Source organism: Anopheles maculipalpis, chromosome 2RL (genome assembly GCF_943734695.1).
Source record: "Anopheles maculipalpis chromosome 2RL, idAnoMacuDA_375_x, whole genome shotgun sequence".
NCBI classification, from domain to species: Eukaryota; Metazoa; Arthropoda; class Insecta; order Diptera; family Culicidae; genus Anopheles; species Anopheles maculipalpis.
The window spans coordinates 33515115-33541988 of record NC_064871.1 but is presented as its reverse complement, the minus strand read 5'-3'; the positions used below and the strand labels follow the sequence as shown (position 1 = coordinate 33541988).

The window sequence follows — 26874 nt, the reverse complement described above, 5'->3', positions numbered from 1 at the left end:
CACTGGGTTTTGTGTGTATGTGTGTGTGTGAAAGAGAAGATAAGCAAGAAGAAGTGCATTTTTTGTTAAAAGGAAAATGGTGGAAAATTATTAACGGTCGCCAGTGTGAGTGAATGAGTGCTAGTGTGCGTATAAGTTTGTAAAAATTACCGAAGCCACTGATTGCGAATAATTGAGATAAAAAGCGGGTGAATCATCTTCGCTTTCTAATAATATCGAGCGATCAAGTTTGAGGTGAATAGTAATAATAGTTCAGTGAAATAGAATCGGCGGTGTATTTGTTTGCCGTTCACACACAGCCCCAGAAAACAGGAATCGGAGTGTGGAAAGTTGTTCTATTTCATCAACGTTAAAGCGGGCGAACCTACATCATCAATCATGTATCCAGCACCACCACGGCATCCATCGGCATCGGTAAAGAGCATTACGATTCTTAATATTAAATTAATGTTTCTCATCACGCGGGGGATCACCGCTCCGCCTAAACCAAATCATGGGAATATGAAGCAAGCATTTTTCAGCTGGGAATGTATTCTGCATTCCCCGGTTGATTGCCATCAGCTAAAGCTATAATTCATCTATGCAGGTGGGAAGATTACGCTTTCCACTTTCATGTCACCGGCGTGCGGCAATCGCGATCGCGCGGGTGTGCAAATCCTAATGGAAAATAAATGGCTTAATTCACAATGGACGCGATAAGCTTCTGCTGAACATCTGCATCTCAGATACAAAAAGCCATAATTCCATAACTTACCGCAGACAAGAGATGGAAAATAATTTAGCCTTTGTTTAGGACGATTTGCTTTGCTGATTAGGTTTGTTTTTGGAATAAGTAAAGTCAATGTCTCCATCAATCTGCTAGTGCGCTAGAAATTGGACTATGGACAGCTCTTTTTTTCTCCCAACCTGAACCTTTTATGGCATTAATTAGCAGCAGCAGCAGCAGGAGCATCAGCACCAACACCAGCGTGTGCAGAAGCGTAACTCCATAATTTTCAATCCACACACGCCACCAACTCCGGAACTCAATCGAGGTTTATGGCTCCACTGATCAAAATCACCATCGCTAGCTCGGCCGCTGTTTGCTGCGAGCAGAGAGCGCATCTCAACCGTAAAAAGAAGCCCCATTAGTGCATGGTTATCACCTTTCATCCACTTGTTTTTTTCGGCCAACGAAATGGTTTTTGGGCCTTTTTTGCTGGCTATATTAATTCTACGACTGCTGCTGCTACTACTTCTGTTGCGGTTAGCTTCTCTAAACCCGGTGTTGTTCCGCATGCTGGCGCACGAAAGTATGCCAAACGGAGCGAAGCTTGTTTGTACACAGGCAAAAAGCGAACAAATAAAAGAAGAACCCCTTAACGATAATCTCTTTCTACTTTTTTATGTTCCTACCGCATACCTTTGCTCCTCACCGCTTGGCCCCACGAAACCATAAGTGGAAAATGTGACGGTGCGCGATCAACAGATAAATCGTTTTGCTAATGCTGGCATTTCTCACGAAAAAAATTCACTGCTTGCCGGGTCGGGCCTGCCTCGCTGGAATAGTAAGCCGCGGTTCCATTTTGTTCCGAGCGTAAAGATGCAGAAAACGATAACGAGAGATGAGTGAGGTTTTAGAGAAGCAGTTGGTTTGTTGTACTTGTGGCTTCACGTTACAATTCTGTTGTGTGGTGTGCTTAGAGCGCATAAAGGAATCGGTGATGGAAACTGCGTAGGAAAACATAGGACACAGAAGCTACATTTCCTGCGGTGATGGGCTCTGAGAAGAAGTTAATCATTTGCCTGTTATACAGCTGACTTATCTTGGGCGATCTTATGGGTCTGTTGTTAGTGATTAAAAATAATTATACGAAATTGTTTGCACGTCCATGACTTAAGGTGCTATTCGATGGTCTAAATGAAATTATTTGTATTTCAAAGATTGATTTAACTTCAATTAAATTATGTTGAGAGGGAGGGAGAGTGGTTCAATTAAAATACATTAGTTTGAAGGAATGAATTGCTTTTCAAATCATAATTTCCATGAATTTGCATGACAAATTAGTAGTATTTCTGTTGTTCCTTATTGAGCTTAAGTTTACGGCCTCAGCAGGTCCATAGTAACGATTGTAATTTCAAAACCTTTAAGGTTATTTTCTAGTCAGACTCTTTGATAAGATATGCAGCCATCAGTTGCCGGCCTAAATACTACTAAAATGGTTGCATATCGTGTATTTCTTGTATCACATGTATCGCGGACTAATTGGGAAACCGAACGTGCAGGATGCTGTGCTGCCTTACTAAATCGTTATATATCATCATCAAGACATCAAGCAATTTCCAACTTCAGCTATTCAACATAAGCTGCTGCTCGGAATAATGAGGAAAAGTTCTAAATGAATGAATCTGGAGCACCGATGTCGTCAAACAGTGAGTAACGAGTGGGAGCTTCATAATAACAGTTCACGAGAGCATACGCTATATTATCGTACTAGATAGATCATACAAAGATACAAAGATCATATCAAAGTTCATTTGTATGTTTGCAAAGAGATACAAAGATCAGTGTATGACCCTTACAGAAAAGCATTGTATTTAGTTATCTTCTTCTTGGCCTGCTCAAGATAGAGCAGGTCACGTCGACATGACCAGGTCGCCAATCTGTTTCCAGGAAACTCGGTCTAGGGTTGCAGTCCTCCATCCACGGAGGCTCGTGGAGTCTAACCTGTTGGCATCCGATCTCCAACAGGTTAGACTCCACTTGATCCAGCCGACTAGCTCGCTGTGCTCCTCTACACCTCGTGTCGAAAATGTCGCTGACGAGCACCTTCTTGGTGGAGCATGAGTCCGGCATCCTCATCACGTGCACCAGTGAACGTATCCTACCGGCTTTGACTACCGTCATTCTCTTTCTCCGCACGTCCTGCTCGCACACACTGCCAAAGATAGTCCTTAGAACCCGCCGCTCGAAAATGGCGAGTGCATTGGCGTCCTCCGTCAGCATAGTCTCATTCCCAGGACTCGTACCCGTAAAGGACTACCGGACGTATCAAGGTGTGGTGTATCGTACATTTTGGGTGTTGTTGAAGTCTTCTGGATCGCAAGAATTTTTGGAGTCCTTAGTAGGCACCATTCCTCTCAACAATGCGTCTTCGGATTTCGCTGCTTACGTTGTTGTCCAAAGTTACGATCGTTCCGAGGTAACAGAACTCCTCTACCACCTCGAGATCAACTGATACTCTGCTTCTGAGTCGGGCTCTATCGCGGTTAGAGTCCCCGGCAAACAGGTATTTCGTCTTCGTCGCAATGATCCTCAATCCAATTCTATTGGCCTCGCGTTTCAGTCGGGTGCAGGCATCGCACACCGCCGCAGTTGTCCGTCCGATGATGTCGATGTCATCCAAGAAAGACAAGGAATTGGAGAGATTGGGTTGTTATAGATCTGAAAAAAAGCATACCGCCAAACAAAACAATCAAACGTGTGATATCTCAGCGGATAACCTAACGCAATGTACTGAACACGGTAATCCTGTACGCACAACTTTATTGGTTGCGACTTAACTCATTCGCGGTTTTCATCAGACTGACTCACTCCACTCGGTCACAAATAAATTTCATAATTCCCTCTCTTCTCTCACTCTCTCCTTATCTCTTCATTCCCTCTCTGTTCCCCCTTAACGTGGTCCGGCGAACAGCCGCAACTCGCTTGCCTCGCTTCTCTGGTCCGTCCGACCACACAAGCCGCCCGCTTGCATTCTACGGTGGGTTTCGCGGAATTCTGGCCGGTGTCGATGAGATCGAACAACAATTGCGGGTGCCGCCGTTCCAGACAATTGTCGCCAAAACAGATGCCACTCGGACAGCCTTCCGTTCGCTCCTCACCCCGCACCTCTCTCTCCTTCCTCAGCCCGCCATTCTCGCCCGTTCCTTAGACCGCGCATCTCGCTCGTTCCATCGAAATGGAACATCCTCCCGGCCAGGTTGATGCTACGGATCTATAACTGGAAGAAGAGCTAATTTATGAACAGGACGTTTAAACTCACCACTCCTTGTCTTCACATCCACTACCCGGATCAATCCGTCCTCGCCCGGGAACACCCTTGCAATGCGTCCCAGCTTCCACAATTGCGGGGGCGTATTATCCTCCTTTATTAGAACCAATGCTCCCTCCTTTACGTTGTCCTTTATTTTGGTCCACTTGTATCTAGTTTGCAGTTCGCACAAATACTCCCTTTGCCATCTATTCCAGAATTGCTGCCGCAGTTGTTGGATTCTCTGCCATTTATTCAAGCGACCTTCAGGCATATCTAAATAGGATGGTTCTGCAACTCCAATCAAGGGACGATCAATTGTAAAATGAGCTGGAGTAAGGCATTCCAAATCGTTAGGATCATTTGAGTGAGCATACAATGGCCTTGAGTTTAAGATGGCTTCAATTTGGCATAGAAGCGTGCTAAAATCAGTTATTGTTAGAGATGCAGATTTATAAATCTTCTTCAGTACACTCTTAACACTCTTGACCCCTGCCTCCCAGATTCCTCCAAAGTGAGGGGCACCAGGGGGTATCATTTTCCATACGATCTCCTTTTCTTGGCAATACTGGAAAATGCCTTGGCCTGTCGCCTCCTTCCTAAACATCTCATACAGCTCTCGTAGTTCATTTTTTGCTCCGACAAAATTTGTCGCATTATCACTGAAGATTTCTTCAGGTATTCCTCTTCTTGATACAAATCGTCTCAAAGCTGAGAGAACGGCACCAGTTGATAAGTCCTCCACTGCTTCCAAATGGATCGCCTTAGTCACCATACACACGAATACACATATGTATCCCTTTATTGCCGCAACACGACGTATACCGGATTTCAGCATAATTGGCCCAGCAAAGTCAAGCCCAACTCGTTGAAAGGTAGGAGCAGCTGTTACACGGTAGCTAGGAAAATCACCCATCTGTTGTTCCAAAGTAGTTGGCTTGCTTCGGAAACAGGTAATGCATTTATGCAGAACCATTCGAACCGTTGATCGCGCATTGACAACCCAAAATTGCTGACGAAGAATCGCAATCACTCCAGATGGCCCGACGTGCAAATTTTCACGATGAATTGTTGCAATTAAACGATGTGTAATCACATTTCGATTTGGAAGAAGAAGTTGATGCTTGTTTCCAAAAGCCAGATTTGCATGTCTTATACGACCTCCTACCCGCAGTAACTCACCATCCAAAAAAAGGTTAAGGTCTTGATAACGTTGCAACGGTTTGCTATTTTTTACGGCCGAAACTACTTCCGGTAGATCCTGATGCTGAATTGCTCTAATGATCCAACGCATCGATTCTCGCAATTCGGGAATAGTAGGGTTTGGATCATTAATGCGTTCGCCCTTGCGACGCTTTGTGTTTTGTTTGAACCGCACGATGTAGGCAAGTATTCTTTGTGTCTTTCTAAAGGATTCATATTTCTCCAAAATTGGGAGAACTTTCAGCGGTACGATAACATTGCAGATAACCTCGTTGCGCAATTCCGGAATTTCATCATCATTTAGTTCATCGATGCAAACATTTGGTATCTCACAAGTACGTAAAAACTCCGGACCATTCCACCACATCTCATTTGAAACCAGTAGCGACGCCGATTGACCCCTTGATATAACATCCGCAGGGTTTTGATGTGTCCGAACATAACGCCAAATGAACGCTCGGTTCTCGTTGATCTCGGCTACACGATTTCGTACAAAAACATTCAGGCACTCTATCGGCTTTTTCAACCATGCCAGAACTATTTGGCTATCCGACCACAAGTTAATCGTTTCGAAATTAAAATCCTTTTAATGCTTCCAGTACTTTTTTCACTAGACGACAAAGCAATGAAGCTGCAAGCAGTTCCATTCTAGGAATTGTCACGTTCGATAAAGGGGCAACCCGAGATTTGCTGATCACTAATCTCAATTGCGCTTCACCATTCCTCTCTATTGATCTTATATAGACGCAGGCTCCATATGCCTTCAAAGAAGCATCCGCAAATCCATGGATCTCTAATGAAACTGCATTTGTACTTACTACATGTCGAGGAATTCGAACTTGATTTTCTGTTGGCAATGCTTCCAAAAAATTATCCCATTCTTCTATCAACGGCTCAGAAATTTGATCATCCCAGTCCAACTTTGCTAACCATAGCTTTTGCATCAAAATCTTTGCCAACACAACCACTGGAGAAATAAGCCCCAATGGGTCAAATATTTTTGCAATGGCAGACAGAACCTCTCGTTTGGTAGGTGTTCTGCCCTTAGACGGTACCTTTGTCAAAAATATAAATTCATCATTCATCGGATTCCACATCAAACCTAACGTTTTGATGATTTCGTTAGCTTCACAATCGCCGATTTTTGTTAGAGCATCCCGATCTTCAAATGGTATCGATTCCAAAAGCCTTTCATCATTCGCTGACCATTTATGAAGTGTCATACCCGCCTTTCTAAACACCTCAATGAGTTGCACTTGTGCAGCATGGACAGTCTCGATATCATTTGCCCCAAACAATCCATCGTCGACATAAAAATTCTCTTCAATAATGCGACTGGCTAAGGGAAAACCTTCTCGTTCATCTCTCGCTAGCTGCAACAACGTTCGCGTTGCTAGAAAAGGTGCTGCTGCCGTTCCGTAGGTCACCGTGGTAAGCTCAAGCACACGCAGTTGTTCATTCGGCGAAGCTCTCCAGAATACTCGTTGTAGCGGGCTGTCGCAGGGATCCACCTTTATCTGTCGAAACATTTTAGATATATCGGCACTTACCACATATCGAGGCATTCTAAAACGCAGCTTGATGGAAAGTAAGTCGTGTTGTACCTTAGGGCCGGTCATCATAACGTCGTTCAAAGACAAGCCGTTTACCTTCGCCGAAGCATCGAACACCACACGGCACTTGGTAGTGTTCTTGGCCGGGTTCAATACAGCATGATGCGGCAGATACCACCTTTTCACGGAGCCATCGTCCTCACTTTCATCAACCACTCTACAATGCCCTAACTCCTCGTATTCACTCATAAACGCTTGATATTGTTCACGTAACGATGGATTTTTCAACAGTTTTGTTTCCAACAAATAAAACCTACGCAGCGCTACACTTCGCGAACAACACAATTGGCTTATCGATTCCCTTAAAGGCAACTGCACAACATACCTGCCACTGGATTCACGATAATGTGTCTTCACAAAATGTTCTTCACATATCTCGTCTTCCACCTTCACGGAACGCTCACTTGTCACATCTTCAACTTCCCAAAACCTTTGCACTATTGTTTCCAAATTTTCTTTTGTCACAACATTTGTGTACACCTCACGCTCTTTGTGTATTTCCGCAACACGTCCACCTATCACCCATCCGAAATGAGTGTCCGTCATCATGGGAAGTGTTTTTGCCAATTTCACTGAACCAGATGCCATTATTTCCGAAAGACAATCCATTCCCAATAAAATGTCTACACAACTTGGATTGTTGAAATATGGATCGGCCAACATCGATTTATCAGGCAAATTCCACTTCGACGTATCGAAATACACAGAGGGTATTCTACCTGTTATTTCACGATACACAAAACATGTCACGTCCATAGCAAAATCACTACACCGAGATTTCACTGTAAAAGTACACTTTTTCTTCACCGAAGATTCAACGTTGCCAATCCCCTTAACCGGTACGTTCACGTTTACCAAATTTACGCCTAATTTCGTTGCAAGCGCTTCAGTCACACAACTGATTTGCGATCCACTGTCCAACATCGCACGACACAACAACACCTCTTTGTTTGGTAATTCCGCGTAAAGCAAGACGGTTTGCAAGAGAACAATACTTCCCGCCGCATCGGTATTGTTCACATGCTGGCTCGCGCTCACTTGTTCGGGTTCCCTTGGAACCGGTTCTGGACCGTTGTCCCAATGCAATACCGTGTTGTGTGGTCTGTGGCACCTGTTACATTTCAAATGCGATTTGCAACGATTTCGCCAATGTCCCGGTTTTAGGCAAATTAAGCAAAGACGCTTCGATCTAATAAAACTTTCCCGATCCTTTCCATGCAGTCGCATCAGCTCAGAGCACTTGAACGTTTCATGGGCACCCTTACACAATTCACACACAACTACACTGCACACGGTTGTAGCTGCATTCGATCTCATAGGCGTAACACCACTTGAGCTGGGCCCTTTCGAAACAAAACGTCCCCTTTGCCCCGCTGCAACATTTCCTTGGCACCTTTCTAGAACCGACACTCTTTCTTTTAGGAAGCACAAGGTTTTTTCATAACAAGGAAGTTCGTTTCTAGGGACACTCGCTTCCCATAGTTTCTTTGTTTCAATATCTAACGCATTCGCTATCAAATGTATCACCATCGCACACGACAGACCAGTAAAGTTTTCACCTAAATACTTTAGATTTTCCACGTGACTTTCAACCGATTCAACCAAACCGCGCAAACCTACATAACTTTCCTCATTCACTTTTTTCAAATTCAAAAGTCCACTAATATGTAAGTCTACCATACGCCGTTTGTTATCATAACGTTCGGATAACAGTTGCCACGCACGTTCATAATTACCGTCGTTTATTGTTTTCTCATCTATTACCTTGGCAGCCTCACCACTCAAGGCCTTTTCAAGATGATACAACTTGATACGCGAATCTTCACTACTTTTGTCAACAATATCTTTGAATATTGTTTTAAACCGCGCCCACTCCTCATACTTGCCACTGAACGAAGGTATTGGCCGAGGAAGCGGAGCATTCACAATCACTGACGAAACGCTAGGAGCAGGTATCAATGCTTTTGGTGAAATGGACTGTGCCGCAAGGGCTTCAGATGCACTTTCTATTTCCATCATCACCTCCTCATGCAATTTCACTGTCTCCTTAAACTTGTCGTCATGCACTTCACTTTCGTCATGTTTTATGATCTCACCATAATGTTTGTTGTGTTCTTCTAAAGCACTATCTGCCTTCTTCCCGAACACTTTGCACTGTACCGCGGTCAGCGCCTTTCCCTCTTCCTTCGCCTGCACAATGTTGTCCCTTATGCGAATCAATTCGCCATACGCAAGGTCACGCATGTGCACATGCGGCCTTACAGCAACAATTACATCCACCCAACCGGGTTGTGGCGCCGGCTTTACGGTTGGAGTGCGAGACGTCCGAGGCGTTCGAGTCATGATGACGCGATTTTTACCGATATCCAAAGCACAAAGGGTCAATATCCGAAGTTCGAAGGACCAATGTGATATCTCAGCGGATAACCTAACGCAATGTACTGAACACGGTAATCCTGTACGCACAACTTTATTGGTTGCGACTTAACTCATTCGCGGTTTTCATCAGACTGACTCACTCCACTCGGTCACAAATAAATTTCATAATTCCCTCTCTTCTCTCACTCTCTCCTTATCTCTTCATTCCCTCTCTGTTCCCCCTTAACGTGGTCCGGCGAACAGCCGCAACTCGCTTGCCTCGCTTCTCTGGTCCGTCCGACCACACAAGCCGCCCGCTTGCATTCTACGGTGGGTTTCGCGGAATTCTGGCCGGTGTCGATGAGATCGAACAACAATTGCGGGTGCCGCCGTTCCAGACAATTGTCGCCAAAACAGATGCCACTCGGACAGCCTTCCGTTCGCTCCTCACCCCGCACCTCTCTCTCCTTCCTCAGCCCGCCATTCTCGCCCGTTCCTTAGACCGCGCATCTCGCTCGTTCCATCGAAATGGAACAAAACGGTTTGGATTAAAAATTGTTATTCACCTGAGTCTCTATTTTAATCTATAATTTGTGATGAAATAGCTTGTAGGATTTATTTTGTTTCAATTTTATTAAAAATCCTTCTACAATACAAACCGGAGAATCATTGGTTTGAGACACCCCTAGAGTACGATTTGGGTAATTATTTTAACAGTCATTGATTGGGAGAAAACTTGCTTATGAAGTCTTTGATGGCCCTGCAAAGTTTTCAACCTATTATCCTTGCATCAATGTTATTCGTATGACACAAAAGTGTGATCAACTTAAAGCTAGAGGTCTTTGTTGTAAAGGATCCTTGATATATTTGGCATACCAAGGAATACAATTTTTATTTTTCAAAATTTTCAGGTCGTTTTTTCGCTATAATGTGACTGTAACCTATGTCTCAGAGGTGAACGCGAGTTCTGGAACTCAGATGTTTCAAAGTTTTGTCCGTCGCGTCACGCATTTTTGGGTGGAGTTAAAAGTTAATGTTTGAATCAGAATGTCTATGTACTTTGCCCGTGGTGTGGTCCGATTTTAGAAGTGACAATGACGTCAGTCTCCACTCGGCAGAGCCATATCCAGATGACCCAGCTGGTCGTTCAGACAAGAAGAAGAAGAAAATGTATTTTAATCTCTAGAGATTATTAAACATCGACCGTCAAAAATGACTGATAAGTAGCTTTGCTAAGAAAAAAAAATCAACTTCAAATGAAGTCATGTTGGCATGAGGTCCATTAATATTATTGCAGACATTTTGCTGACAGGTAAAAAACCTGCTCGTTATTTAACTTCAACTGTTATACTCAACACGTGCATTCTTGCTTTACTTTCGATGTAATAAAATCAGTACATCCCCTTCTACCAGCACTTCTTCCGGTACTTGGAATGGCGATCCGAGCGTGATAATAGAAATGGAAAAAATGACAACCATACCGTGGAAAAAAAATCGAACCCCTACCCACATTGCTTACATTTTATGTCATCATATCAGTCATTATCAGGCAGTGCGCATACGTACCACCCCAGAAGCGACCTCATCCCTTTCCGCATGAGTGGAGCATGTTCCGATAATGTAACCGATTCGGTTGAACCATTTGTTTGCCTGTGTTCAAGCTGTTGAACGTCCAAACGGGGGCACAAACCTGTGGGCCTCACTGTTATTCGATACATGTGACGCTATGTTTGTTTGTTTTTTTTCTTCTCTCCCCACCCGTGTTTGAGTGTGCTTTTTTGCGCTGCTCCCTCGTGTGACCCTTCGCACCGTTCCACCGTTCCATTCCATTGCACTCTGTCATCGATCGTTGCGTTTGAATATTTGGAACGCGCATTGCTTGCCGTCTCCCCGGGCCTCGTGTTGACAAGCGTGTCATACACAAATGGTGTGTTGTGTGGCGATTGGAAGTGTGGTGCCCGGTGGCACCCAACCATTTCCACTGCACGTAGCCGACGGCCCACCCCCGGTGCTTGTCTCGTGGGCAAGTCCAACAGACTGACTGTTAAGTGGCGGGCGCACCTTGTAACAAACCACCAACCCACCCCGTTCGCGTTCCTAGACTGCCGTCCGTTGGGGTATGGGTGCGTTATTTACAGCGGGATTTAATTTACCTTATCAGACCAGCAACATCTTAATTGCTTATGCTAGATAGCGAAAATGGACAATGATTTCAACCGTTGTCGCACAGCTCGCGGGTTCTCCATCGGTCGAGCACTGTCGGCACAGCGGCGTGCGTACACCCCACCCTGTTAACGTCTGCCCCATTTGTAGTGGCGTTCGGGAGAACAATGTTTAATTAATTTGCTGCCGCCCGTTCGGCCCGTTGTTCCTTCCCTTCCGTTTTTTTTTTGTTGTCCTACCACTTTTGATGCAATCACCACTCACTCACTCACTTACTCACTCGTTCACTGAATGTCTCACTTTGATTGCTTGCTGCACTGCCGGCACGATCGGAATGATTGGCGTGTTCGCGTATCGCGGCTGAGTGAGCGATAAATGGGTTTGATTGGTTCGCGAGCCATCCTGTGTGTGTGTGACGGGTAGCGCAAGAAGGCAAGATATGTTCGATTTGGAATGTCATCAATCAACCGCGAACCGATTCATGCGTCTCATTTCACCTACCCCCGGTCCCCCCCCCCCCCCCCCCCCCCTTTGCGTACAGGTACGTGCGGTGGGAAAGTCTGGCGTAACATCTGGTAATCATACTACCACCATCACTCTACCATGGGGAGATGCTTCCACCATCAGCAACTCATCCTACTTTTCCTCACCCATCAAGTGAGCTTTGGAACTTGAGATTCCCGCAAAATGGTGAGAAGGCACCTTTTTTTTTTCTTCCTCTTCAAGTTCCGCTCCGTCTATCATCTTCAACGATCTGGGAAATCTGAGCGGCTGAGGGTGTGGAGAGTGCTGGCGTGAACCGCAACGCAGCCGGGCGGGTTGTTCAATTGTGTTCCACCCGTCACAGCTTCATAGTTGTAATTAAATCACTTTAGGACATTGGTTGGTACAAAATCGCAACACGATCTTTTGTCATGTATACTACAGCGCGGTGTGTGCGTGTGTGTGTGTGTGTGCATGCAGTGAATGGTACGTTCCAGATTGAGACGATGGGGGGCGATAAGATGAAGCGAAAATGACAACGACCCTATCTAGTACGGGGGTTGTTGTTGTTGGAGAGCAATGATAAGTGTTTGACGGTTTCACTTCCTTTCCACGCCCGCTCGTCGTATAATGAGGCGTGAATGGGAAAGGCGTGAGAGATACGCCGAGTGTGACGCGTGAGAATCGGATTGAAACCCATCAGTGCATGGAAATTGTGTGCGTGTGTGTGCGCTTTCGGTATATGTGAGGATAAATGTGGTGCCCGGTGTTTGCACACTGGTTGAGAGGTTGAGCGAGCGAGAAAATGAAGCTATCAAGTGAAGCGCACTACTTCACGCCTTGCATTTATTGCTTGCACGGAATGCCAGTTTTGTAGATACTTTAAAATAACACCTTTTGCGTTTGTTTACATCTGGCGCTGGACTGGATGCACAATTAAGCCCCATTTTTGTTGCATTCGAGCAATTGTTTCGAATGGCACGATTGTTATGATCAGCTCAGATAACTCATGCGGGGTGCTTTGCTGTCAAAGTCAATTTATTTGATTATCGGGGAATGAGTTATTACTCATCTAGCGCATCTTTCCCGGAAAATGACAATCGCCTGTTAGGTTGAAGTACATTGTTTTCGCTCGATTTGCGTGAATCGTTCAATGTGTTATCTGAGGAACTTCAAATTTTTGGATAGGTTGTAAATGATGGTTCAATTGCTGTTCGTTTGTTGTAAAAATGCCTGACGATGGGATGCTTTACGGAGAGAGGAAACAACTCGATTTGATGCAATGCGATTAAATGCGCTTCAATTTGACATTGAAGTGACATAATATTCCACATCACTAGTAAAAATGCAGACAATGGAGTTGTTATTTGGTATCGCTTTTCTTTGATTTTTTATCTCCTGATTTCGAAACGTTCGAAGCCCATTTTATCGTTCGGTTCGAATCATAACCCGAGCAAGCAGAACCTTATGATAGGTTTGTAGTGCAGAATAGGGAGGCATTCCGATGGTAGAGGCGAGAACAACACCGGTCTTCAAACTGCAGGACCGAGGTTCAAATCCCAACTACGAGATATCGGCGAGTCTTAGTAAGCCATTGATGACCGTCGTGATGTAAAGATCGTTAAGCCAAGAAAAAGAAGAAGAAGTGTCGGAAAGATCGCCAGAAGGAAAACGTTGAAAATTAAATGAGGAAAAAGTGAGAAAATGGTGAGAAGGGTCAACGTTACCAAAGAGAAGAAACATCGAGAGATAATTCTTTTACAGTAGCAAAGAGTAGAGTAGAAAAATCGACAAAAATTTTGGTTTGCGATTTTGGCATCCCCAAAAAGACGTCACTTTTATACTTATTAGTTTTTCTATACTTCTTCTTCTTCTATTTTTTTGGCTTGCTCAGGATTGAGCACGTCGCGTCGACATGGACAGGTCGCCAATCAGTTTCCAGGAAACTCGGTCTCTACGCCTCGTGCTGAACGGGTCGCTGAAGAGCGTCTTCTTGAAGGGGCTTGAGTCCCAGCCAACGTATCCTTCCGGCTTTGACTACCGTCAGGATATCAGCGCCGCCAAACAGCTCAACTAGCTCGTGGTTAATTCTCCTTCTCCACACGCCCTGCTCGCACACACCGCCAAAGATAGTCCTTAGCACCCGCCGTTCGAAAATGGCGATTGCATTGACGTCCTCCGTCAGCACGCAGTTCAGGACTCGTACCCGTAGAGGTGCAATATATCGTACATTTCGTTTGTTGTTGAAGTCTTCTGGATCGCAGGAGTTTTTGGAGTCCGTAGTAGGCATGATTCCTCTGAACAATGCGCCTTCTGTTACGATCGTACCAAGGCGCCTCCAGTTACGATCGTACCAAGGTAGCAGAACTCCTCTACCACCTCAAGATCGTCGCCGACAACTGATACTCTGCTTCCGAGTCGGGCTCTATCATGGTCAGAGCCTCCGGCAGGCAGATATTTTGTCTCCGTTGCATTGATCAGTCGGGTGTAGGCATCGTACACCGCCGCAGCTGGCCGTCCGATGATGTCGTTGTCATCCGCGAAGACAAGGAATTGGAAAGATCGGGTAAAAATCGTGCCGAATCGGATGTCGAAGCCCGCGCTTCGCACCCTCCAGAGCAATGTTGAACAACAATCAGTCTATACTTATTATGTTCGAATATGAAGCAGTAAAGAGTAGCTGTGTTACTGCGATGAACTTAACGTAATGATGTTCGTTGCAGTCGTTTCTGGACACAGCACAAGATGAAGTGGACAATTCCACTAGTAGTTGGTATAACTGTGGGCTCTGTCACTACTTGCTACTGCTACTTGATTCTGTCATTACACACGTGTAGCTCAGGATGAACTGAACAATGTACAGGTGATAGAACTGAACAGAAATATTTCAGTACTGTCATCGCACAATCTGTAGCTGTATATCGGAATCCATGGAATCCCCACAACATAAATAAGTGAATTTTCCCAGCAAAAAAAACAAAGCAGAAAATTATCTCAAAATAATGCTGTGATTGCTGATTATATTTCCATCCCGATGTATCAGCGAAACGAATAAATTTTCTTCATTTATGTGTCCTTCACTATCCCCTTTACTAACGCCCGGCAAATTCCAAACCACAAACGGGACATTCCAGCACGACGAACTTTTCCATAGACGGTTGCTGTTGCGGCGGTTGTTGTGTGGTGATTCGTTTGCAATTTACGCAACAAAATCACCTCCTGCACCGGTGGTGGTCTGCCGTCTCTGTGTATATGCACCGCCGGGATCGTCGAGCTCTGTTGTCCTGCACTTGTTCGCGAGATGATGACCGCGAAACGTAATGCACCGAAATGAATCGGTCGGCTACCGTACACTCATTAGTGTGCATTAGCGAGTGCGCGGTTCTGCTAAGGGTGGCATCTACCCGGTAACACACACACACGCAGATACATTATGTGCAACGGCTTTTCTCAATCTCAATCATTAATGCATCCGAGAGTCGGTCGGTGACTATTGGACTTACCGAAAGCTAGCTACGTATGTATTTGTATGCGTGATTGTACAGCAACGTTCTGTGGCTGGGTCTCTCTAAAGCCAGCGTACAGGATGCACCGTGAGCTACATAATTGCACCACAGTAATGCCTCGTCCACAAATTAGGAATGGAAATGGTTGCGCTAATTTCCGTACTCACCCATGTAACCCAACGCATCGCGCTACCTTTTTGCCGGGAATTGCTTCACCATCTCTCTTTCGCACTGGATCCACTTTTTACACTTGTGCCGTGTACAGGATTCTGCAAGAATTTCCAACCGTCGATGGATGCCCAGCATTGCTGCCCCAGCGTCACCAGCAGGCCCATCAATAATATTGAAGGTAATTTGGCGCCGATGCGAACGATTCCTGCGACCGTAACGATCGTCCCATCAAGCGCGCCCACCCAGCGATGGGGTGCGCACGATAGGCGGGCCGGGTGCCGGAACCTAGGATAATTATCTCGTCCTCGAGATCGGCACGAAGAACGTCAAACCAAACACACATACACGCGCCCCACCGCGTGTGTACTCTCTGGTGGAGGAGGGCCAGGGTTTTGCGGTTGCCTTAATGTTCTCCAAGCATGGGTGTCTGAAGTACGGCGACGGCGACGGAACCTGCGCAAATTATCATTAACCCTTGCAGTAGACCTGAGCGTACGACTTGAGTTGGTTGATTGGTTTTTGCATCGAGACAAAAGCGAACCGGCTCGGCTTTATGATAAATTATACGATGTGTCCTAATGTTGATTTGATGATCCTTTTAAAAATATATCAACGCAATTATTCTTTGCGGTTTGTGGTTTCTATAATTCAGAAGTTCATACATGAAGACACGAAGCGGGAGTTAATTGTATGAACATACATATTTTGGTGATGACTATAAGGCAGTCAGAATCACTACTCAGTAGTAGCTAAAAGACGAGAAGATTCTTTAGGAGTGGCTGATGATTAAAGCACCATTTGGGTTGGAAAATGCAGCTGCTAGCTGCCCTCCTGGTGGCAAAGTATTTTTGAAATCTTTTCTTTTTGCGACAACACTATGCATCCAGTCGTTTCTTTCCCGACATTTCATCCAGAAATCCAATTTATGTTGAACTGCCTATCCTAATGCTCTTTTGAAAGACCGATGCTGCTAACTGTAAGCAATAAGTTGACCATCCTCAAGGATAATGCTCTGCTTGAGGCATTTATACAGATGCGACTAACTTACGTACAGGTTTTCGTCTACTTTTTTTTGTGCTTAAAGATCACGGAGTCCACGCCGGCCATCTTATGGCGTATTAGACTCGCTGATAGGACGTATTTTTTATTTTTTACTTTACTCACATTTACTTCAAATCCACTGGAACTAAATGCGCCACAGGTGTACTACCCACTTAAGGGTTAAGCATAGCGTCGCGACGTTGACTGTACCGGGACCGTTCTGGCCGTTTGTCGCCGTCGTGCCGGTGTGGTGCGGTCGCACGTAGTTGCTTATGCGTTGATTTGGTGCTCGCTTAATGAGACTTAATTTACTCTCCAATCACAGTGATCAACTTGGTCAGCGAAGCCAACCGGGAGCGGTAATCGCAGTTTGAACGCCTGTCCGCTGTCGAATCGTTGGTGGAGAACCGATCATGCACTTGCCCTGCATGGATGCGCGATTTTCGTGCCGCTTCCCTGCAGGTTTTTCCGCTGTCGTTGTTACGAAAGGAGCGAACAGCTCCGGCCACTTGCCGCGAATCCATACGGGTGCGTCGTTTGGACGCACCCGTACACCGTAATGGTGGTGCACCTGATGTGTTATTTTAGTTTCATATATTTTTTAATCGTATTTGTCTTGCCAACACCCGACCCTCTGGGTACAGCCGTTGCCTGTAGGGTGATGCCTGAAATGTCCTGCTCTGTGGTGTGGTGTGGAATGGATGGAGAATAATTACAACAAATCAGCGGTTTTAATCGGATATCTACTAGCCCCGAACTGCTTCGCTCGTAGGGGGAAAACAGTCGCAGATTTCTGTCATCACCGTCATCATCAGTCCGTACTTGCCCCCGGTTGGTTGTTGGTTTCGGCGTCATTTGGAGTAATTTTCTGTGAGTGTGTGTGTGGAGTTGAACCGTTGCACGTATTTCGCTGCGAGTGATTATGTTAATTTAGCTGAACGTTTTCATCTTCTGCCGGACGAGCAGGTTCGGAACACCGCATTGGAACGAAGCTAGAGTTCATAATGGCGCATGCATTGGCGTTTGTTAGCACGTTTGCACGTTTTCTAGCAGTTTGGATGTGGAGAGCAGCAGTGGCATTAGTACACACACACACAGGTTGTAGAGGTTCAATAAATTCACCATAGTTAATGATGAGTGTCCGCATGAAAATAATTGCAATGATTCGTAATTAAAAATATATTTTTAACGCTCAAAGCAGTAAAACTAGCTTCAAGATGGATGATATTTTAATGCCATAGAAATACATTTGCCCCTAGAATTGATGAGCATGTGTGTCAAGGTGGGTACGATTATTTCGCCCATAATAAATTGGATTTTTAAGCTGATTACTCACGATTGTGCTTCATTCGCGATGATGCAAGACAACTCCCATACCTCGGGTGGCACAATTTAAATCAAATTTCAAACTGCTTGGTGTGTCTCCAGTTTTTGTGCCCAACAAAAGAAAAACAAAACTCCAATCGTACATAAATCGCGTCTATCTTGGCTTGCATTTGTTAATTTATCACATTTACCACAAACGATGGAACGCATGTTAAACGGGATGGGTTGTGAAAAAGGCATGATAAAAGGCAATGAACAGCGGACATTCGTTTCCATGTTCACTTATCGCCACACATAATTTAACTTCAAACGGTTATCTTTAGACATAAAAATATCGTACTAAAAGGTGGATAAAAGAGAGCTAAATAATGTGCCAGCGCACGGTAAATCCTACGCATGCATGTTCGAGTGCAGACCAAGGAAGCAAATGCACACAGAACGCGTTAAATCTGATCCATGAGGGTTCATTCAAGGCTTCACTCAAGGAAAAACATTGGTAAACAATCGAAAAGAAAGAGTTCCCTACAATGGCGGGTGCAGCCACTAAACAGACCACTATTTCTCTGTTGTACGACATAAGCTATGTAGACGATGGACCCTCTCTACCTTTGGTGTGTCGACCACAGTACGAAAAAGGTTTAACATCGTGTAAACATTGTCACAAGAATCAACACTAACCGCACGCCTTTCGTCTGACTTCCTGCCCGCTGTTGTCACCCACGTTGGTAGTACTCGTTTGGGGTGTCAAGATGGGTCACATTTCTACTTCTCGGTTGGCGTCTTCCATACTACTCCATGTTTGCAAACCATTTTTCTTCCCAGTCTCAGGTTTATAGACAAGGCTCTGGTTGGTGCGTTACTTACTCGAGCAGGGTGCAAATAATAGCAACAATAAAGAAGGTGTCAATATTTACCCGGCCCGTTTCTTCCTGCTGCTCTTCAAGCGTGACGTTGTCAACTGTGTGATCCACACCGGGGTCCTCCAAAGATTTTGCGAAGCAGCGAACGTAACTGTCCGAGCGGTGAAGCATACAAACGAAGGATCGCGTTTTGCTTTTGAGATTGCCGAAACCTACGTGCATTATTTGTGTTTTAGCGTACGGGAAGACGCCTATTTACGGTGCTGTGATCTGCTGAGCGGGCAGGCACCGAGGCCTGCCCTAAAAGAGAAACAAATAAAACGAAAATGATTCGAAACTATTTTCGAGCAGTGGCGGTGGCGGTCGTCGGCATGCCCTCAATTCGTAAATTATTCACCACACACCCCTGGTCAGATTGTTAAAAATTGTTTAATTGGCAGAAATACGGGGCCAACACAACGGCGCGATGACTTGCGGGTGGGCGAAAGGGAAGCGCGGGAAGGCAGATAATTTAGTGCGCTTCACGCCGTTCCCGGGCCTGACGGAAGAAGGGGCAGCATCAAAGGGTGTGGTACGAGCAGGGCATAAAGCAGGGTGGGCATTAAATAAACATCTTTTTGAAGCCACTAACCACCGGGCATCCTCACCTTTTCTTCCCTTGCTGCGTCGTCGTTCGTTGTGTTCCAATATTTTCTTCGTCTGGCTGTGCCCAGGGTGAGTATATGTGCGCCGAGAGACGAAATTTTAGGCCACTCCAAGGGAAGAAACGATCGAAAAGGGTTGTCGGGTGTACGTTTTGGTGAGGCAACGGAATGACGTGGCACACCGGTAATGGTTGGTCGAGTTGGCACTTTCGCACTTCATTAGAATACGGCCATTCCGACTGGGTCATGCTGATGTACGGCAAGCTGAGATGTGTTTTTGGCCACACACACACACCTGGTCGTGTTTGGCCTGGCCAGAATGGGCCAGATCGAGCGGTAGTTACGATGAACGATAAAATACAACGAAATAAACAGACAACAAGCGCGGCGTACTATGTTTGGCCATGTGTCAAGCTCTCTGGCGCGAAGGGGCGCGAGGTCATTCGCAATGATGATACATTACTTAACCTCGTAACTGCTTCTAATCCACCCGGCGTTCGCCATGCATCTCCGTCCCCATTTTCCGTGCCCCGGCGTCACAAGGGGACACCACTTGTGTGGGAATCTAGGCGCTGGATGGTTGTTTGCATTGGTGATTTGAGTACCGGGGCGCGCGAGTGTAGCTTTGATGAAGCTTTAAGTATGGGAGGTGTGTGCGAGTGTATGAAATACGTTTTGTGTAGTTTAGTAAGTGGCTTATGAAGGGAATGATAACAGGTTTACTGTATACCCTCGCTGATGGAGCAATTTTTGTCACCAGTTTATTGCAAACATATTGCATGTGAAGATAGACTTTTTTTTCATTCGTTTTATTATGTTTATTTTTATCTCCTGTGATACAATAAAGTGCACAAGGTCTTTTGCAGCTAGATTATTAATTATTAGATAAAAACGCTACAATAATTTATGTTTAATGGTTTGTTGCATGCTCATTTATGTGTTGTTTTAACTTTAGTCTTTTTTTTACATATCACACATATTTTTATCTATTTTTATTGTTGTCGCACTGATTGGTCAATTATTTATTTAAAATTTGAATAATTCTGCTTTTGTTGTTATTTATTTTATTTTCTTTATTTTTTATCATTTTTTTTGCGACTTTATTTTCTTTTTGTGCGTAACAATAAAAAACTTTAAAATTTTAAAACTTTAAAATGTTTACGTCCTTTCTGTACACTTGTAAAGATACAATTTTGCCTAGTTATTAGTTAAGTGGGGTAGCAATAGCTCAGGAATTCGTTTTTTATTACCATGGCGAAACGATGGAATATATGAATTTTACGCTGAATAGCTGCTTAATTAGAGCTCGGTGATGAAGGTGACAGCGACGCCGATCTTCACACGAAAGGATCGGCGTTCAAATCCTATCTATCCCGTTCCCCAGTAATGAGGAATGACTATCCAACTACGTAGTATCAGGAAGTCTAGTAAACCTGTGTGACTTAATAGGACTTTAAGCCAAGAAGTGGAAGCAAGATGGCCAGGAGATCCTTACAACAACAAAATAAAATTAAAATAAAAATAAATAAATTTACATTTAAAATATATTTACTGCTTTGATCCTCTAAAATTAATTAGAAATAAAGGTAGAAGTAAAAGATTGTTAAGTCAATCAAATAAATATAAATACTACCGTGCCCGAGAAATAAAGCGACTTTGCGTTTTTTTCTTAAATGGTTTTTTTTATCAGGTCAAATGAAGGTCATAACCTTCGAAGTAATCCCCTTCAGATGCAATGCACCTCTTCCACCTCTTTTCCCACTCCACGAAGCAGGTGGAAAACGCGGATGCTGGGATGTCCTCGACAGTGTTAGAACGGTGTCCCCGAAGCGGCCGTTTTATCTTGTTGTACAACCTAAAGTCGACTGGTGCCAAATCTGGCGAATACGGCGGTTGTTGCGAAAAACTCCCTCAAAATGATGGCCGTATGGGAGGGCGCATTATCGTGGTGCAAAAACCAGCTGTTATTTTTCCACAAATCCGGCCGGCTTCGCCCGGTGCAGGTCCGCAACCGCTGCAGTACGCTTCGATAGTACTCTATCTTCACCGTTTGGCCCTTCGGAAGAAATTCCTTATGAACCACCCCACGCTAATCAAAGAATACCGTCAGCATCACCTTGATTTTCGACCGGCTTTGGGGCGACTTCTTGGGCCTCGGCTCGTTCGAGGAACGGTACACGCTGGACTGGTCCGTTGTTTTCGGGTCGTATGCGTAAATCCACGTTTCGTTGCCAGTTATAATCGATTTCAGCTTTCCAGCGTAGTCCACCAGCATCTCGCGACTTCGACGCGAATTCTGCTTTTCGACCAGGTACAGGCATTTCGGTACCGGTCGAGACTTCACCCGCTTCAACCCTCAAAACATCTTTCAGGATGTTGTTGACCGAGGCTTTGGAAATACCAACGCCTTCCGAAAGGTCTTGTATCGTCAACCGACAATTATTGACCACCAAATCCTTTATTTGGACGACTTAGGCATCGTCGGTCAAGGTGGATGGTCCCCCCGGACGGTCTTCGTCTTCGACCTTCTCACAGCCATTCTTGAAATCACTGTACCATTTGTACAGTGATTTCTTCGACATAGATTCTTCCCCGAAGGCTTTTTGTAGCATCCGCAATATTTCCGCAACGTTTATTTCATTGCGCAAACAAAATTTGATACAGGCGCGCTGCTCCACAAACTACGACTTGACCAATATGGACAAAAACACTTGGCGTAGCTCCGAAAACAAATTGTCACTCCTAGCCGGGTTGATGTTGTGACTTGAAACGTGGCAGAACTCTCAAAAACACACATATTGACAGCCGAAAAATAAAAACAAGGGGCGCTTCTTTTGACGCGCGAAATTTGACATCCAATGTCACCTTACTTTTACTTACGGACACAGTGTTATATAAGTATTGCATTATTACTCTCATCACTTCTTTCCAGGGTGAAATGGCTTCATTTGTAGCAGCAATATTCACACACCCACTTGAAACTGATATCAATGCTTGCGTTGTGACACCTTTGCCTTACTCATCATTCCACACCGATCGATCGATTGGTCAACCGTTGGTCGGCGGCACCTTACGATGGAAAGCTGAACCTTTTTGTATGATTCTCCACTTGACACGGGCACTTACCGGTTGAAGATGGAATGGCCAGCGTACTGCGTTGTTGTAGTAGCTTAAATGTGTGCTGATTGTGTGCTTAAACCTATCTCAACCCTACCCCAATCTGAAGAGGATCGTTCCGTGAGACAATTGAAACAAAACCGCCAACCGCTGATGGGAAGGGATGAGAGTATTGTTTGCAAGTAGCTGCCGTAAGATAGTCTCGTTTTGAAATCGAGGCGTCGAGCTAGGGAGGAGGGATGCATATTTATTTATGCTCATCTCTTGGATTGTTGTTTAAGTGCTGAAAAACAATCGAATCGAGTGGTGGTCACTCTCAAGCAGTTCGAGCTTCCGGCGTTTGGAATCTTTTTCATCTCATAAAAAGGTTGATGAGTGGTTATCGATGGAAGAAGAGCTACTCGCAGTGCAACAAACATGGCGAAAATGAAAAGCAAAACGTGCCAGCATTTGCTTTTGAGCGCATCCTCACCCGTCAAGCGACACTAATTGCGTGAGATACGCCATCATAAAATCATTACAATTTTATAATGGAACTATCACCTTGCGGTTCGCGGATGCTCGTTGGTGGAGAGCCAATCCCCTCTCCTTGACTGATGTGACAAATTTCACTCACAATATTTTACTTCCCTTTTTTTGTTGTTGTTTTGCTTCTTCATCGAAACGAATCGCTAATACGCGGCCGGTAGATGGTCGGTGATGTGTGGTGATTGTGGTTTGGGGGAGAAAATAAATGGATGCGATCACCACATCACCACCCCATGCGGTTTTGCTTGGCACACAGAAGCTGGTTGGGCACGACCCGTCGTCAGTGTCGCCACCTTCCCCGGTGTGGAACCGGGGAACGTTTTTTTTTGTTGTTGCTTTCTTTCCCCGGTTCACTCGCCGCGTCTGAACAGAAAAGCTCAAATCATATTCACGCCTCACTCATGGTGCACGGGGGAGAACCCGAGACAGCTCGGGGCGCACCTTGAGTCGCGATCCGGTCGGATGTTGTTTGTGTAGATCGACGAGCTCAACGAGTGAGTAGAGTGTGGGTCGTGTTTGGGGTGTCGGTTTGTCGGTTGATTTATGACTACACCCTACCCCTTTGCCGGATCTTTAGCTGGTGCGTTACGATGGGGGTTCGCGCTTTGCCGGTCATTTATTTGCGCCTTGCGCACGCTTGCCTACCTTTAACAACTCACTAAACCGGACGCACGGGTAGCTGGCACCGAGAGACCGGTTAGGTGTTAGGCGGTTGGTTCGATGAAGAAGAAATTTTCTGCGAATTGCTGCTACTCACCGTACAGGCGCCGCTAGGTTCCTCCCAGGAAACCTCCGCCATCTCTCCGTCTATTTCTGGCCCACTGCCACCGAGCTCGGTTGGGAGTTTGTTGAACAAATACATTCCTATAAATCATCCGCTTGGTATTCTAATCATCGCTGCCATCAGCAATGATCGCCCCCAGGAACGAGATGTCGCTGTGGGCGATCAGCAGATAAAATGTACCCCTCCTCTTCACAGGCGGCACTAGCGGGCGCACTGTGCCAGATGAATGAACATTCCAAGTTTCTCATTCTTTCCGTCTGCCCGCAAATGCGGATCGCCGGGTTCGCCCGCAAAGTGCTGTTGCGGTGAAGGTTCGGATGGAGGGAAAATTGACATTTCGTTTCTTTTTGGCTTCGGCACTTCGGCAAGGCACCAAGTGGTAAGTAAAACGTGACGATGGTTAGCAGTTTTTTGTGTGTCTTTCTTCTTGTTTTGTTTTTTCATCTTCTTAAGCGTGTGCTGGGGTTGCTGACGCTGTGTTTTCTCGGATGATCTTCGTCACGGTTGGTGAGACACACCGCGTGAGGAGGAGATTTATGAGCTGCCTTTGAGAAATCTTATCCCATTCCCGCCTCGTCACTCACCCAATCCCTAATGGAGTCCGAAACACGGAATGTTGTTATATGCAGCGTTAGACACCGTCGCGGCTGTATGTCAGACGATTGTCTTGACTCGTTTGCGTTTGGACGGGGTTTGGGAGTTTATTATGAAACATGTCAATTGTGTGGTGTGTGTTTGTGTGCGGTTCGTTTTTCAACTCTGACAAATGGCTCTGGGATCGTTGGATTGTGGGGTGAGGTCGTGCTGGCATATTTTTGCTAAGAGTTATTAAGCATTCAGCTGCAATTGAGTTGCAAATTCTGTGATACAAATATTATTGTTACAAATAAAAATGTCTTATTCAAGTTGCAAGTTACTTGTCCAGTTATGCGATAAACGAAGCCCAGGAAACCTGAAATTGCATAAAGAATTATTGTTGATGCTCAAGAAATTCGTTTAAATGACAAATTACCAAAGACTTACAGTATTGGACAAAACAAGTGCAAACAATAAATCCCAGTCATGAAACCCTACATGGAATAAGTCAATTGTGAGAAAGATGTTTAAGGTGATTGAAACTGCATTTTTCTTGTTTATTATAACAAAAACATCATTAAATATACATAAAAATTCATGACAAAATAAATAAATAAATATAAAAATCAACGTTTTTGTGTTCTGTTCAACGTTCAACGTTTTGTTGTTTGCCAAATTTAAATTGGCTTTCAATATTTTGTTGCAAATCCTTTGTTTGCAATTACAGCCTTGCATCTGCGATGCATTGACTCGATCAGGTGATCAAAGAAATTTTGTGGAATTGCTGCCCACGCCTTTTTGATTTGTGCAAACAACTGATCCTTGCATCGAACACCTTCACGATCAATTCGCTAATTGAAGATCCCCCACAGGTTCTCCATAGGATTCAGGAGACTGGGGCCCATGATTTCATTATCCTTAAACCACTGTTTGACCACTTTGGCGGTATGTTTGAGATCGTTGTCTTGTTGGAATATCCATTTTAATGGCATATTGCATTCAGGATAAGGTAAAATGACATTTTTAAGGAAGTCATTGTACATGAAACGGTCCATTATTTCATCGATTTGATGAATTGGATCAAGACTGTTCGCAGAAAAACATCCCCAGACCGTTACATTGCCTCCGCCATGCTTCACCGTCTTTTGACAGTATCGTGAATCTAAGCTAAGTGAAATCTGAGGTTTCTTCACAGGACGTCGAGAGAACAATCCTTCTTCAACGGCATGACGTCTGATTGTCCGGTCCGAAACAGACAACTGTTTATCCATTCGCACCTTGAACGAAAATGTGCAAGGACCCTTTTTCATGCTTCGTACGATCAAATTTTCTTCTCTTGGCGTGGTGAGCAGTGGTCTTCCACCACTATTGTCCATATAAATCCTTCCGGTTGCACGAAATCTCGAGCATAGTCTAGAAACGGTCCATTTTTTCACCTAATACTTGTCATAAATTGACACAAAATGTCGTCAACCTTCCTCAATAATTGATTGTATTTACCTTGTAATGTAATTTGTAATGTTGGAGTAATGCAAAAAGAACACTTTGTTTAAGAAACAAAGTTCTTAAACGATGCTGGTCGAGATAATAGTTCAAAGAAGCGAGAAGTTGCAGTTGTTTTGACCAGCACAAAATGGTTCTTGTCCAAAAAGCACTCGCTGTGATCTGTCAATTTGACAGCGGCAAAAAGCATGTTACAAACATGTAGACTCCTGAACAATTAACTTAAGTAAGTGTCCCGTTTTCCATTTAAAAAAAAAAGAAATTTGCTGATCCTTTTTATGATTGATCTATTTGAGTTGCACTTGTTTTGTCCAATACTGTATATCAGCCATTTTGCTCGCCATTTTACCAGAAAAAAACCACAAATTATTCATAATTGTGGACAGATTGCGCCCCACATCCAGTCTAAACTGAAGAATTATAAGCCTCGCCATTCTTTAGCCTTGAAGTTGACTTGTTTTATGTTTCCCCTCTATAGTTGCTTCTTTTTCACTTGCCTCAGATGTGGTTTGATAAACATGCAATGCACTGTGAAATTTATTCCTTTCTTTCACTGCCGAAGCCTTTCCACTTCTTCAGAATCTTACTTAAGTTGCTTGCGCATAGTGGCATCATCAGCAGCGAAAGGAGTGTTGACGATCATGATACGTGTGTTTGTATGATCCAATGAGCCGGCGACGCCGTGCCGTGTTGCCCTTGCCTTCGTCATCGTCAATTGGAAACCATTTGCTACCGTCTGTTAAAGAAGGAACGAGTGCCAAAGACAGGCAGCTGGATGGACAAATATGATGTCGATGCTTCATACAAAAAACGAACACCCGAAAAACCGCTAAAACCTCATCATCGATCGTTATTTAGCAAGCAGCCGACTTGCGTGCTGTGTTTGTTTTTTTTTTTCGTGTACTGTCTTCTTTCTAAAAAACGATCAACGTCAGGATCACAAGTCGAAAACGGCAAAGTGACAGCAACTCCTCCGGCGCGATGA

The 26874-nt window shown here is 44.7% G+C and overlaps 2 protein-coding genes across 12 annotated transcripts in view; one reads left to right on the top strand and one right to left on the bottom strand.

Annotated features, from left to right (window-relative positions):
- The window catches only part of LOC126557360 (protein fem-1 homolog CG6966), a 182552-nt gene that overhangs the window by 71126 nt on the left and 84552 nt on the right, over nucleotides 1-26874 (bottom strand). The window lies entirely within an intron of this gene.
- Nucleotides 362-26874, top strand: part of LOC126557211 (protein groucho-like) — a 345364-nt gene continuing 318851 nt past the window's right edge. For 10 of the 11 annotated variants that reach the window (XM_050212911.1, XM_050212907.1, XM_050212905.1 and 7 more), the window contains exon 1: nucleotides 369-414. In XM_050212911.1, coding sequence (XP_050068868.1) covers nucleotides 379-414 — 36 coding nt within the window. In that variant the 5' untranslated portion in view covers nucleotides 369-378. Of the gene's footprint in view, nucleotides 415-26874 lie in introns of all 11 variants that reach the window. The other variant, XM_050212904.1, reaches the window with a different exon arrangement.